This window comes from Saccopteryx leptura, chromosome 5, assembly GCF_036850995.1.
Source record: "Saccopteryx leptura isolate mSacLep1 chromosome 5, mSacLep1_pri_phased_curated, whole genome shotgun sequence".
Taxonomy (NCBI): Eukaryota; Metazoa; Chordata; class Mammalia; order Chiroptera; family Emballonuridae; genus Saccopteryx; species Saccopteryx leptura.
Genome location: NC_089507.1, coordinates 167,213,335 through 167,228,896, shown reverse-complemented (window position 1 = coordinate 167,228,896; position 15,562 = coordinate 167,213,335). Strand labels below are relative to the sequence as shown.

General features: G+C 39.2%; 1 protein-coding gene and 1 pseudogene across 1 annotated transcript in view; both read left to right on the top strand.

The window, feature by feature from the left end:
• LOC136406692 (ABC-type organic anion transporter ABCA8-like) overlaps positions 1–15,562 on the top strand; it is a 328,883-nt pseudogene that overhangs the window by 51,083 nt on the left and 262,238 nt on the right.
• LOC136406691 (ABC-type organic anion transporter ABCA8-like) overlaps positions 1–15,562 on the top strand; it is an 89,410-nt gene that overhangs the window by 51,073 nt on the left and 22,775 nt on the right. The window contains exons 24-34 of the mRNA XM_066386731.1: positions 1,162–1,335; positions 1,530–1,643; positions 3,492–3,608; positions 4,843–4,899; positions 5,563–5,654; positions 6,779–6,899; positions 7,911–8,025; positions 8,698–8,789; positions 10,785–10,945; positions 11,428–11,503; positions 11,577–11,671. Of these exons, the coding sequence (XP_066242828.1) occupies positions 1,162–1,335; positions 1,530–1,643; positions 3,492–3,608; positions 4,843–4,899; positions 5,563–5,654; positions 6,779–6,899; positions 7,911–8,025; positions 8,698–8,789; positions 10,785–10,945; positions 11,428–11,503; positions 11,577–11,671 (1,214 nt within the window). The remainder of the gene's footprint in view (positions 1–1,161; positions 1,336–1,529; positions 1,644–3,491; positions 3,609–4,842; positions 4,900–5,562; positions 5,655–6,778; positions 6,900–7,910; positions 8,026–8,697; positions 8,790–10,784; positions 10,946–11,427; positions 11,504–11,576; positions 11,672–15,562) is intronic.

Here is a 15,562-nt window from a genome sequence, read left to right as displayed (position 1 = left end):
AATTTTGGAAATCCTCAGATCTCAATCCCTGGTTCTCTTTTCATCTGAAAAATCATTTTCTCTCAGGCAAGCTCATGTAACACTAGGGCTTCAAATCCCTCTCCTTACACGTCACTCATACATTTGACTCTAGCTTTCTAATTTGTGATTTCACCTTCAATGATGATCCACTCTCCTTTCTTAGCTTTTATTGAAGGTATCACAGACTCTCAAACTTCATGCTCCCAAAATTAAATTTATATTCTTAAATGTGTTTCCTTTCATATTTTCTGTCCCCATAAATGTCAGCACTATGCGTCAGTCACCTCATCAGTAACATAAATCCACCCTGCAGTTCTCCCACAGTTTCACCCACATATCGAGATCATAAAATTCTTATCAGTTGTCCTACCTGAGTGCATCCCTGTTCGGAGATTTTGATATGAATCCTTAGGTCCAATGGAGCATCATTTAGCTAATAAGCAACCATCAAAAACGGAATGTAAAAGAAAAAAAATGTTCAAAATTATTAGAAAGATTTAAAGTATAATTTTTTACAAAACCACATCAGTAGATAGGATGTTTTAGAATATGTAATTTATTAGTTTATTCAGAGAATGATGAGGAACCCAAAATATATTTATATTTGTGAAAACATATATACTTATGTGCATGGACACAAATATTTGTGTGGTAATGAATACTTGAATATGTGGTATGGCAAAACAACCGTACCATGCCATTTATTTAGATTAAAAGAATAAAGCAAATATATTCTTTTAATCTAAATAAAAAGAATTTTATTTAGATTAAAAGAATTTAGTTCAAACTGAGTCAAAGAAGAATCACTCTGATGAAAAGTGAGCTGCTTAGGAAACTATCCCAGCCACCCCATAAGTTATTAGCCACTATGTTGTTTACCAAAGAGTAGACACCTTTATTATTCTGAAGTCTCCTTTCACAAGTTTAGGTGTCTGATAAACATCACATGTGTTAGTTAAAGCGGCAAACTGACCATTTATGTTTGAAATGATTCATACCCCTTGGTCCAGATAACATTTGTAGTCATGATGCAGAATTGTTACAAGTAAATATTTCATTTGAATATTTTATTACATAATCCATATTTTTCTTAAACCTCAAATTGAAATCCCTTTTGTATTTCTGCTGTCTCCTAACCAGGTCGGAGCTTGGTCCCAGTTGCGGATTTCGGGGCTCCTCCCTTCTGCTTACTGGATTGGGCAGGCGCTGGTGGACGTTCCCCTGTACTGGCTGATATTCCTTCTCATGTATTTACTGAACCTCACTTTCGGCTCCTCTTATGATATATTTCAACATATAGTTAAAATCATGGAAGTAAGTTACAATAGTCACAAAACATATCTGTACGATTTAATTAGAAAATTTGAAGATATCATTTTTATTGATTTAATTCACATTGTCGTGAATTATTAATAACTGTAAAACCCTGTGCTATGTCAATAATTTGAACCCTAAATGTTTTCCTAGATGGCATCTGTCTTTAAACTTCACATTCCTGTTCATTTCAGATCCCATATGCTATTGGATACGCCATATCCCTTATCTTCTTTACGTATGTAATTTCGTTCATTTTTCGCAAGGGGAGAAAAAATAGTGGCATTTGGTCTTTTTGCTTCCTTATTGTAAGTATGTTCTTTTAATGTTAATTTTATATATGTAGTGTACAATTCTGAGCTAATACTTTAAAATTTGCCCTTGATATTATATTTCAGTCTAAAATATTTTAAGTTTGTGTATGTATGGGTCCCTTCCAGAATCTGCATCTTTTTCTCTCCCTGTTTCTACCCTTGGTTTTTTTTTTAAAAAGTAGCCAATATTTTTTCAACCAAAAACCATTTACTTGAAGGAAATCTGGAAACCATCTGTATTTTCTTTTTACTGGAAAGGAAATATCCCCAAAGACCACCATGAAGTTATGCAAATATTGTTCCTAGCATAGTTAAAACTAGAAACAACTTCTCCAACTCTCTACTAAGAGTTAGTACAATAAAGCAACACTTACTTTACTGAAATTAGGAAGAATAATGTATGTGATTGAATAAGCATCTATTCTAATTTGCTGTCATTTAGAGGTGCCAAAAGAGTAAATTTTATCAATTCAACAAACACATGGCTGGCTTCCACAATATTTCACAAACTAAGACTGATCATGGAGAAAAAATTGACAGTTTCTACACTGAAGGAGCATCAGAGAGAGAACAGATGAGTAAACAGCCACTTACTCAGAGTGAGAAGGCAAAGGATGTCTAGATACCATCCATCTTTCAAAGTCTAATAAAGCTGGGTAATGAGAAGGTCTATGAAAACCAGAGAAGGGAGGAAGCCGTTCATGAAAATAAGAGCAGAGATTTCCTTTAGAAAGTGAAACTTAAAGAAAACTAAGATTTCAACAGTTAGAGAAAATGATGATACAAATACCAAATAATGAATGAACAGAGACACAAGGTGAAGAAAGCCCAGGTTAGGAAGCAGTCCTAACTACTGGTAATAATCTGACATGAATATGGGGGGAGGACCAGCTGCAGCCTGAGGGAGTCCTGGTTATTGTGAACATAATGGTTTGAACCATGACTGGCTTTAACTGGTGGACTCAAGAATGTATTCTACAGACAGTGGGATGCCATGGAAGCTTATAGTGCAGAAAAGAACTATGATCAGACACTCTCCTAGGAAGAATATTTGGGAATCTATAAAGTGATGGCTTGTAACAGAAATTAGAAGCACCAAAACTTTTAGGAATGCATTATAATAGTTTTAAAGAAAAAGTCTGAGAGTGTCAGATGTACTTGTAACTTTCTCTTATACCTGAATTTGTATTTTAGTACTTCTCTAAGCCTCTCCAGTTTATTAAGTGCTTATACTTCTCCATTAGTTTAGTTAACAAAGGTCTCCTTTGATTGTTGCTTTATTCCTATTAGTAATCTATTTTAATTTTTACCTATGATTATTGCTTATCTACTATTCTGAATTTACCTCTATAAACAATGTACACCACCTTTTATCCACTTCAATAATTAAAATGCTCTCTATATTAAATTCTACATTTATCTAGTGATGTCTCATTCATGATTCTCCAAGCCAAAAGCATGTGGCCAAGTCACCAAGAGAAAATGTCAGTGGAGCTCTGCTATTTCAGCTTGTTTCTTTTAAAAATTTAAATAGGTAATATATACTGCTCTAAAAAATAAGGAGATATTTCAGAATTACTATGAAGGTATAAAATATCTCCTAATTTTTGTAAGCAGTATATTAAATGTACTGAAGTTGGATTGTGATGGAGGGAGACTGAACACACAATGCAATATGCAGATGATGCATTATAGAACTGTACATTTGAAACCAGTAAAATTTTCTCAGCTTGATTTTGGCATTGGAGTGGAAATTAGCAATATCTCTGAGATGGGCCATCTTAATTTTGGGCATATATTGAAGTTCAGAGTGGTTAACACAAATATTTGTATTTTTTGTAGATCATTATCTTCTTTGTGGTTCTACTTGGAATGAGTTGGTGGAAATCTGAGATACTGTTTACTGTCATCTTTTTGATACCACACAGCACTCTTGTTGTCGTGTTATTATCTTCTCATGTAAGTAATAACCACCATCTGATTCAGTGTCCGTAACTGATGACCAATAGTGAAATTTTTGTTTAGTATTGGTACTTTATAACATGTTAAGTATGCATGGCTACTTCATGAATGCCATCTGAGTTGTCCCCGATAGAACAATATCCTCTAGCTGAACTGTAATAGACAGAGTGGCCCTAAATGATGACAATGAAGGAAGGACAATGGGTGCTGAGGATGACAGCAGCTTTTTCTCTCTTTCTGGATTTTATCTGCTCTTGGGCATGCTCAGCTCTCAGCTCTAGAAGGAAGCAAATGAAATACTCCAAATCTTAGAGATTTCAGGATCTAGAGAAGCTCTCATGGGAATGAAATTCTTATTCCCTAGATTACTGATACCAAACTTCTACAAATGGAAGGCAAGTACCATGTGTGAGTCAAGAGATATCCATGGCCTGGCCGGTTGGCTCAGCGGTAGAGCGTCGGCCTGGCGTGCGGGGGACCCGGGTTCGATTCCCGGCCAGGGCACATAGGAGAAGCGCCCATTTGCTTCTCCACTCCCCCCTCCCCTCCTTCTTCTCTGTTTCTCTCTTCCCCTCCTGCAGCCAAGGCTCCATTGGAGCAAAGATGGCCCAGGCACTGGGGATGGCTCCTTGGCCTCTGCCCCAGGCGCTAGAGTGGCTCTGGTCGCGGCAGAGCGACGCTCTGGAGGGGCAGAGCATCGCCCCCTGGTGGGCAGAGCATCGCCCCTGGTGGGCGTGCCCCCGTGATTCCCAGTCGGGCGCATGCGGGAGTCTGTCTGACTGTCTCTCCCCGTTTCCAGCTTCAGAAAAATACCAAAAAAAAAAATAAAAATAAAAAAATATATATATATATATCCATGGGCAGAGGAAAGAAAGGGGCCATATTAAGGAACAGTGGACACCAGAGGGTGTGAGAAGGTCTTTGTGATAAGGATGAATCCTACCTCTCTTTCAGTGTTTGGAGAAGGTGGCTCAGACCCCCAATACTCTTTCACCAGGTGATGAATAATTGCTAAATCTTATTACTTCCAATACAAGCACAATGGCTCAAAGACCTCAGAAGGAAGGAAGACAGCCACTTGCTATTCAATTGGGAATGGACACTTAGCCAATACTCTTGGTGAAATCAGGGGACATGTCAGTAAGGCTGTTCAATGAGCCAATTCACATTTATGTGGTTAAAATTCACACAAAAAAACTTCTCAGTTTACCCATTTTCTCTCTTTCTGCAGATTCATTGGAGTTTTGATGTAGGATTAAGTGCAGAAGCCTTTCTGGCAGTCCCAATTGTAAGAACACGCTTTTAAAATTTTATCATGTGCTCTACTAATCCAAACCATTGTAATTTCTGTACACATGATGGAACTTTTTATTAAGGTCAATATATAGGATCTGTATCCCATAGAGATAAAATATTTGTATAAATTGGAAAACATTTTTTATAAAGATCTGCTAACCTAGTGGTCGGCAGACTGCGACTCGCGAGCCACATGCGGCTCTTTGTCCCCTTGAGTGTGGCTCTTCCACAAAATACCACATGCAGGTGCAACCTTGATAAGGAATGTACCTACCTATATAGTTTAAGTTTAAAAAATTTGGCTCTCAAAAGAAATTTTAATCGTTGTACTCTTGATATTTGGCTCTATTGACTAATGAGTTTGCTGACCACTGAGCAACCAAATAATATGCTAATATGCTTCCCAATTTTTAAAAACTATTAGAGGAAATGACTTAAGGTAATGGTATAACATAATTATATTTCTCCAATGTTTCTGTAAACAAACTCAAAATTAATTTGATAGTTTAACAATTTGACAAATTGATTATGAAAACTGGTAGTGATTTGGCCAGACATATCTTTGTATAAGTCCAATTATTTCTAATTCATTCACGATGTGAAATAACTTTTTTGTATAATATTTCTAACTGTGCATCTCCCTCTTTATTCATAGCCTTTCCTTCATGTTATCATCCTCCTTTTTATTCTTCGATGTCTGGAATGGAAGTTTGAAAAGAAATCAAGGAGAAAAGATCCCTTCTTTCGGTTCGGAGAAATTAAGTTGGATTCTTTCATTTCAGTGATCAATATTATAACATTTTTTTTCAGGCACATATTAATCCATTATCTAAGAAGTGCTAGAGTAGACCAGAGTAGTATCTACGTGTCAACACAAGTAGTAGAGCTCTACATACCTAAACCCAAGATTATAAATAGTGCAGCAAACAGACCTGAAACATTAAATATTAAGGACTCTAACTCTGTGTGCAGTGGAACAATGTGGAGAGTTACATGCAGCTAGTTCACTTTAAATACAGGTTAATTTGAATAGATCTTCAGTTGAAGGAACTCTGTCGGTCCAGAAAGGAAGAATAGAATGATCAATAGGTCAAAGACAGCGGTAACTGCTCCTTTCCTGTGGTTGTGAGACGTCCAACTGGTGGACCATAGACTGGTTCAATTATTAATGGAACTTAAATGCTGAGACATTTTTGCACAATTCAAGGATGCAACCATAAGCACCTAATTCCCTCTGTGTCTTCCACACCATATCATTTCATTGTTAACTATTACATATTATTGCATAGAAAACTTCCAAGAGAAAAGAAAACTTCTAAGAACACTATGGGAGATTAGGCAAGAAGAGAATAAGATTATATTCTGAATATAAGGGACAGAGTTAGAATGGAGAAGGAGAAAATCTGATATATTCCAAAAAATGGCCATGCTTAATAGGAGATTAAGGATCTTACTTGTATTTTGGGAGGGGCCATCTTGATTTCAAATATTCTGACCTAGTCTCCCTATGAAAATATAATAATGCCAGATTATTGGTGTCAAAGCTAGAATGACCAGAAAAATTATTTCAGTAATTGATAGTTAGAATTTTAGTCTGCTAATAGGTGCTGTGTTATCTATTCACATATATTTAAGGTAATATTTTATAGAAAAGAAGAATGAAAGATGTAATTGAAGCACTGGTCATTAAATATAGTATTACTATAGACAGAACAAGGAGATTGTGAAGCAGGGAAGGCCCACTGTATTGAAGGAGGATTATGATGATTTAATTACTCAATTCATTCAAGTACAACATTTAGGGAAAGCACTGTTCTTGATACAAGGATGAAAACCCCAAATCAATTATTAACGGATGGTTTTGACTACAGAATTTCTCCAAGAAGCAGCAAAGTGTGTCAAAATCCCGAAGAGCCAGAAGGGGAGGATGAAGATGTTCAGATGGAACGGAGGAGAACGGCAAATGCCGTGACTTCCACAACCTTTGATGAGGTAAAAACACAAAGTAGTTTATTTCAGCAAGTAACACAGACATTGGCCAGTTACAGTGACTGCCTATAGTCCAATACTCAAATGATTCTGAGTGTTTACAAATTTATACATATAAGGATCATAACTTCATTTCAAGGCACAGTTATCACGTTGGCATCTAACTAGGCAGATCAAAGGTCATGATAACTTGTTTTGTCTTTCTTGGAACAAAAAACAAAAAGCAAAATGAAATCGAAATTATAAAAGCCAAGAATGAATTTCTGAATTTTAGAAACAGAGCAATGGTGACATTGAGTACTGCTTCTTGAAGAAAGTTCACTCTACAAAACTCAGGGCAGAGTCCAGGCCACACCATCTATATTTCCCTTTTGAGGGTGATCTGGTGCTTCTCCAAGTCTCTTTACTTCTGTTCTGAGAAATGGGCTTTCTGCATAAAATAATGTATTTCTTTGATTATTTTTTAACAAGGACAGAGAGAGTCAGAGAGAGGGATAGATAGGGAAAGACAGACAGGAATGGAGAGAGATGAGAAGCATCAATCATCAGTTTTTTGTTGCGACACCTTAGTTGTTCATTGATTGCTTTCTCATATGTGCCTTGACCGTGGGGCTACAGCAGACCAAGTAACCCCTTGCTTGAGCCAGTGACCTTGGGTCCAAGTTGGTGAGCTTTTTGCTCAAGCCAGATGAGCCAGCGCTCAAACTGGCAACCTCGGGTTCTCGAACCTGGGTCCTCGGCATCCCAGTCCCACACTTTATGTACTGCGCCACTACCTGGACAGGCAAATATTGTATTTCTAAATAAATGACTTCCTAGGAAAGAAAAACAACAGTGTCTTTTCTCCTAAAATCAATGCTAAGATGTGAGAATGGAAAATAAACATGTCACCAATAGAAATTCTTCTTTGATGCATGGCTTGTGCAGTGAGAGTCCAGCACAGTGGAAGGATAGAGCTACCTCAAGGTCAATGGAAGGTATTAAAGTCTGTCATGATTTACTTGTCACTTACAGAGACCGGTCATCATTGCCAGCTGTCTACGCAAGGAGTACAAAGGGAAGAGGAAACACTTCTTCTCTAAAACGAAGAAGATCGCCACCAGAAATGTCTCTTTCTGTGTTAGAAAAGGTAGGACACGGGGCTCTTCTCCTGATGGCTCAGGGCCCTTCTTACAGCTTTGTGGTTCTTGATGATGATCATTCTGTGCATTAACTCTAGGTTCACACACAGACCCATCAACGGGGTGACCTTGACAGTTCCTTCTACATGGTTCATTTCCAAAGAAATTAATTAACTCATGTCTGTGGTTATGGACCTAGTAATATATACATGGAAACCCTAAGTGCTCTTTGAAATGAACCACTGAAACCATGACATTTCTATCTAATGAACATGATTGATTTCCTAACGTTCATTATTCTTCCCCCAAAAAACTAATGTGATGTCCCAGCACATTATGAAGGCAAGGACAGCAGATGTTAGATGACTTCATTTTGTGACATTATTTCATGGTTCTTAGAATCACAAGAGAAGGAGTCTGACACACCTAGATTCCAAGAGTGGCTTTGTTACTTCCCATCAGTGTGACTCTGGGCAACTAATATCATCCCTAAGACCTATTGTCCACAAATATGTGAGCAAAGATTATGATAACAACCTCTCAGGGGGTTGTGGCAATGAAATGAGATACTACATACAAAGCATATAGAACACTTGTCACTTAGTAAGACTTCAGACTATGTTTTATTCTTAATTTTACTATTGAAGTCAATTTGTATTAAGTGTAACCTTTTTTTTCAGGTGAGGTTTTAGGATTACTAGGACACAATGGAGCTGGTAAAAGTACATCTATTAAGATGATAACTGGAGACACAGAACCAACTGCTGGACAGGTAGGTGAATTATGTGGAAAATGTGTTATCTAGTGATACTCAAATAAATTTTATTTTATTTTATTTTATTTTATTTTATTATTTTTTGTATTTTTCTGAAGCTGGAAACGGGGAGAGACAGTCAGACAGACTGCCACATGCGCCTGACCGGGATCCACCCAGCACGCCCACTAGGGGCGACGCTCTGCCCACCAGGGGGCGATGCTCTGCCCCTCCGGGGCGTCGCTCTGCCGCGACCAGAGCCACTCCAGCGCCTGGGGCAGAGGCCACGGAGCCATCCCCAGCGCCTGGGCCATCTTTGCTCCTATGGAGCCTTGGCTGTGGGAGGGGAAGAGAGAGACAGAGAGGAAGGAGGGGGGGTGGAGAAGCAAATGGGCGCTTCTCCTATGTGCCCTGGCTGGGAATCGAACCCAGGTCCCCCGCATGCCAGGCCGATGCTCTACCGCTGAGCCAACGGGCCAGGGCCTCAAATAAATTTTATAAGATGCTAAAATATACACAGAAAAGTATCATTTCTTCATTGGCTGAAGGAAGTGATTAATGTGGCAGAATAATGCCTCATAAATTATCACAACAGAACACATCAAAATTAATCCTGAAAGAGGATAATTACTCATGACTTTAAAGGCCTTTAGTGGGAATGTCCAGTATCAGATCAGCAATCCATATCAGATCAGAATTCAAACAAATCCTATTTAGAGTAACATAAAACACACAGATTTGCACCATAAATGAGCATTGTCCTTCCAATATTAATAAAAATGTTTTTTAAAAAGCACCTAATTAATCATATTCATCATTCTTCAAAAAGCACTTAGCTACAGGAACACATATTCTCATACTAACAGACTATCTTGGGGGAGTGTTATAAAGGAATGGCTTGAATTTGAGTAACAGGTATATGAAGTCAACAGAATTATACATACAATTCAACTGCATATGGAGACCTGGCAAACAGAAAATGAGCTCAATTTATCAGAGACAAATGAGAAAACTTTCCCCAAACTCTACGGCAGAAGATAGATAACTTTAAGAACCTCTTTTGAAAGTATGCCCAGGGGAGTAGAGAATGGAACGTAAGGCAGAGGTCTGTGGAACTGCACCATGGGAAAGTGGTTGGTGGTCAAACCCTCATAAACACCACCAGGCACGTGATTGACAGATTTCCCACTGAAGAGGAAGGAGAGAACTTATTCACAGTCACTCTGAAGCTGAGGTGAGAACAGGTGTTCATGAAGGGATTCTCTCGGTGACAGTAATGGCTCTGCCGACCCTACCTGGACTCCCTAGTTCAGGTGAGACCACCCTCCATTCAATCACCACCTGGACCCTAAGTCAATATTTTATTTGTCCTAAAGCGTGAGCATGAAAGAGGTTCATTGATGAATTGAAATGAAATATTTTAAAGGTTATCTGAGATCGAATTTATAAAGCCAACAACTATTTGCATATCATGTAATCACCTTTAATCACATCAGCCAGTTTATAAACAATGTCATTGTCTTGATAAAATACTTCCAAAGATTTCTCACTGCACTTTGACTGGAGGGGAACCTCCCTTTGCAGGTAAGGAGCTGATTTCCATGTTCCTGCTGTCACAGCTCTCTTGTCTTTCCTGGGCCTCTGTGCTCCGGGGTCCCTACCTTTGCCTGGGGTCCAAGAACACATTGAGCATCATCCCTCCACAGGGCTTTGCTGTGACCCAAATTGCTGTCCTTTCCCACAGCGGACGCCCACTCACCCTTCTGATAGGTCCCTCGGCAGACAGGCTTTCTCCAATCATCCTACCTCATGTCACTAACCTTGAATATTTGTTTGTTTCCACGCATTTACTCTCTGACAACCTTCCTCCAAAGCACAATGGTTACAGATGATCAAACTCAAGGAGGCCTGAGAATTTCTCTAGTTTTTCTGGGTTTCTAAGGACAAAGACATCATGGACATACAGAGGAACAATGCATGTCGTAGAGCCTGAGAGTGAACTTTTCTCTGCAGGTGCTACTAAAAGGCAGCAGCGACAGGGTCCCCCCGGAGATCCTGGGGTACTGCCCTCAGGAGAACGCGCTGTGGCCCAGCCTGACTGTGAGGGAGCACCTGGAGGTGTTTGCTGCGGTGAAAGGGCTGAGGAAAGCAGATGCCACTCTCGCCATCTCACGGTACATGGGGGACCCACCTGTCCTCTACCCACGTAGTCCAGGGACACAGTTGGGAGTGACAAGCTTCATGGGAAAGTTGGGACTTCACAGGAGAATGTCAACATTGACCCAGACCACACTGGGTAGATATGCAATTAGGAGCCGGTTTCCCCGATTTCAAGGTGTTATTTTTTGGTATCAGGTATGGTAAGAAAAGTGTTCATTGATAAATTTTTCAAAAGTACTTGAATTTAAACATAAACTATCATAGAACATATACTTGGATATCATGAAATACGCTTAAAATCTTTTAAAAGGAAAAACTGATTTTGGGAGATAGGGGAGAATCAAACCAGTCATTTTTAACATGAGCCAGCATCTATTTTCAGAACCACATTTCTGATCTCTGCTCTCCACCTTTGTCCTGCGTGGCCCCGTGTCCCATTCTACCCCATTCTTGCTCCTTGTCAGAAGTCTGTAAGGTTCCTTTGTGTTTCCTTCAGGTTGGTGGATGTGCTCAAGCTGCAGGACCAGCAGAAGCATCCCGTGAAGGCTTTAACCGAGGGAATAAAGAGAAAGGTAGGGGAGGGGCTTGCTGTTACTCTGCACAGCCCTCAGGTTCATGCCAGACGCGCTGTTCCTCTCCTTCCAGCTGTGCTTCGCGCTGAGCATCCTAGGAAACCCGTCAGTGGTGCTGCTGGATGAGCTGTCCACGGGCATGGACCCCGAGGGGCAGCAGGAGATGTGGTGAGATGTCAGAATAACCCAAAGTGAACTTGTTTTATTTATGAAATGAAAGACATTGACATTATCAGGAATGTAATGTTACAGAAAAAACTGATAGCACACTACAAACAACTTTATGGAGAAGAAAAAAATTTTCTAACAAACGAATACTCTATGAATGTCATTCTCATCATATTTTGTCTTGCTATGCATGGCCCACTTTTTACCCTCTATCAGATCAAACAATATTAAGTTCTAAGTCTTTCTGCAACATCACCTTTTGCATAATTCTTTTGGGATAAAAAAAATTTATCTCCAGAATATATTCTTTAATTTCTTTATAAATATTCTGAAAGTTGTCACTGTGTACTTTAAGGTATATGTTGTTATCATCATGCTTTTAAATAAGTTCTTATTTTCTATCTTTTTTCCTAATGCCTTCTCATAAATATTCTTGAAATTCCAAGTTTTAAAATTTTTTTTAGATAATTAAACTTAACAGAATGACATTGATATAGTAATGGCGGGGTAGGAAGCGATACCGATAAATCTCCCCCAAAACTCAACAAGATCTTCAACCAGAAACAGAAAAACCTATCCTTGGAGCCTCCAGATGTTTCGCAATACACCCGAAGGTATGGTCGAGCGAAATATTGGCTAAATATATAACCAAATCCCGAAGGAAATAGAGAGTAAGAAATGCTCCGCCTTCCTCACTAACCTAAACAGGGCGGCTTTCACTGGGAACGGAGAATATAGAAACTGAGGCGGGCAAAGGGGGTGAATAGATCCAGGCTGTGGCACAAATGGCCGAACCAGGCTGTGGCACGGAGATCCAAGCCGAGGAAAAATTGTTCCTGTGGCAACCCGGGTATTACAAGCTAACACTCGCACCAAACCCAGACAAAGAAAGAAAAAGTGGGGCAGCCATTTTCCCTGATCCCCTGGTCAGCGCGCACAGATAGTGGGCGAGAGATTTCTTCCAAATCCCCGGGAGTGGGTGCCCGTGTTACGCCACAGAGAGGCAGAGTCAGAGGCCTTTGTGTGGGCCGAAAGCGGAATCTCCGGGCTGCCCCAGTGCCCTGGGAAAGCCGTGCATGGGAGGGAGCGAGAACTAATTCCAACAGTGGAACTTTTCCATGCTAGTAGGGGTTTCACTCAGAGGGTGAGGCGGCTGGCCTGATATCCTGGTCTGCGCGCAGATAGTGAGCGAGAGATTCCTCCAAGCACCCCGGGAGTGGGCGCCCGCTGTGTTACCGGACAGAATGGCAGAGCCAGAGGTCTTTGAGTAGGCGGAAGCCCCGCCTGATTATGCTAGCAGCTCTGACTGACTGAGTCTTACCCAGAGCCCTGTGCTGAGTGGAAATAGAGTGGGGAGTTGCCAGCTCTTTGAGCCTCTTACTATCCAGGCAGAGGCAGCAGCAACCCCATAGCTGGATTATCAGGCTACTACTTGAGGAAGGAAAGACTAGGAGAAAGGCTCCAGGAACACGGACTCTCTCACTGTCGGAGCCTATAAATGCTAATGAGCCTCGACTGCCAACAAGACTAAAGCAAAATACATGACATCACCATAGAGACTTATCAAATGCAAACCTCTACCTGAGCGTGCCAAAGGGGCAGAACCCGGAGTACAGAGTCACCGACCAGGAAGAGGGATAGAAAAGAAAAAGCAAGAAGATAACCTCTCAAAATCAAGAATAAGCCGCAGACTTTATAACCTATCCCATTTTATTATATTTGTTCGTTTGTTTCTCTTATCTTCATTCTTGATATTTTTTTTTCCTCCTCCAATTTGGCCAATTAATTCTCTGCCGGTCTTACTCTCTCCTCTCCTTGAACTACACTACCCATAAGTGTTACATCTCCCATTATCTTTTCTTTCCTCTTCCTTTCTCTCTATGAGGGTTGCACTCCAAAACCCTTAACTCTCTCTCTCTCTCTCTCCTCTTTTTTCTTTTTTCTTCTATTAGTGGTTCCCTCTTTTTTTCTCTCTCTCTCTTTCTTTTCTCCCTCTATATTAGTTTCTTCCTTATTCCTTTACATCTCCTGTCATTCAAACCTCAATAACAAACAATATCTTATCCGGGACTCAAACTTATGTTTGTGGCATTTTGGGGGGTTTTTACTTCACCTTTTTAACACACTAGCAGTGCTCCTATCCCTGGCTCTCCATTTTATCTCATTCTTGTTCCACTAAATACAATAGTAATTTTTTAATTTGTCACCTCATTTTCCTGTTTCCCTCTTATTCCTCTCATCATAACTCTTAGTCAACCAACACGTAAAAGCAAATCATTTTATTCTTGACCCAAATTTTTTCCTTATTTGCATTTTGTGGGTCCATACCCCCTTCTTTTTTTTTGCCCCTTTCTTACTTCTCCCCAATTCAGGCCCTCCATTACAGGCATAGTTTGTTATAATTCACAGTTCACAACAAGATTTTCTCAAGAAAGAGGGGAGAAGAGAGGAGAGGAAAAAAGGAGGGGGGGAATCATTTCCTTTTTTATAAATTTTTATTTTATTTTTCATTATTTCATTATTAAGTTTTTTTTAAAAAAAACAACTCTTTTCCATTTTCCATTTTTTTAACTTTTTATTCTTTATTAAATCTTATTAATACTATCAACAAAACCACCCTCAGATGCCATTAAGGAAGAGAAAATCGAATATCATGTATACAAAAGAAAGAGAGGTAACACAGCTAGATAAGGAAAAAAATCTATGGAGAAAAAAGTGTAATATATTGGAAACCTTGGAGCTAAATGACAGAGAATTCAAGATAGAAATCCTAAAAATCCTCCGAGATATACAAGAAAACACAGAAAGGCAATTTAGGGAGCTCAGAAAACAACTCAATGAACACAAAGAATATATTTCCAAGGAAATTGAAACTATAAAAACAAATCAAACAGAGATGAAAAACTCAATTCACGAGCTGAAAAACGAGGTAACAAGCTTAGCTAATAGAACAGGCCAGATAGAAGAGAGGATTAGTGAAATAGAAGACAAGCAACTTGAGGCACAACAGAGAGAAGAAGAAAGACACTCAAAAATTTAAAAAAATGAGATAGTCCTACAAGAATTATCTGACTCCATCAAAAAGAATAACATAAGAATAATAGGTATATCAGAGGGAGAAGAGAGAGAAAATGGAATGGAGAACATACTCAAACAAATAATAGATGAGAACTTCCCAAGCCTGTGGAAAGAACTAAAGCCTCAAATTCAAAAAACAAACAGAACTCCAAGTTTTCTTAACCCCAACAAACCTACTCCAAGGCATATCATAATGAAATTGGCACAAACCAACTGCAAAGAAAAAATTCTCAAGGCAGCCAGGGAAAAGAAGAATACAATATATAAAGGAAGGCCCATTAGATTATCATCAGATTTCTCAGCAGAAACTCTACAAGCTAGAAGAGAGTGGACCCCAATATTTAAAGTCCTGAAAGAGAGGAACTTTCAGCCAAGAATACTATACCCATCAAAGCTATCCTTCAAATATGAAGGAGAAATAAAAACATTCACAGATACAAAAAAGATGAGGGAATTTATCCTCAGAAAACCCCCACTCCAGGAATTACTAAAGGGGGTTCTCCAATCAGATACAAAGAACAAAAAAAAAAAAAAAAAAAACAAAGCCACAAGTAAAAGCTCCAAGAAAAACACAATAAAACTATACTTAAACTGTGACAACAAAAAGAAAGGGGGGGAGAGGATGGAGATTAACAGTAGCAAATGATGATGGAGTGCAAAAGTACTCACAAAATAGTGCACTACAATGAACAGGGTAGGAACCCTTTTCAATACTTAAAGGTAACCACCATTGAAAAAACCACCACAGAAGCACATGAGATAAAAAAGATAGCAACAGAGGAAAGATGTATGGAATACAACCAAATAAAAACA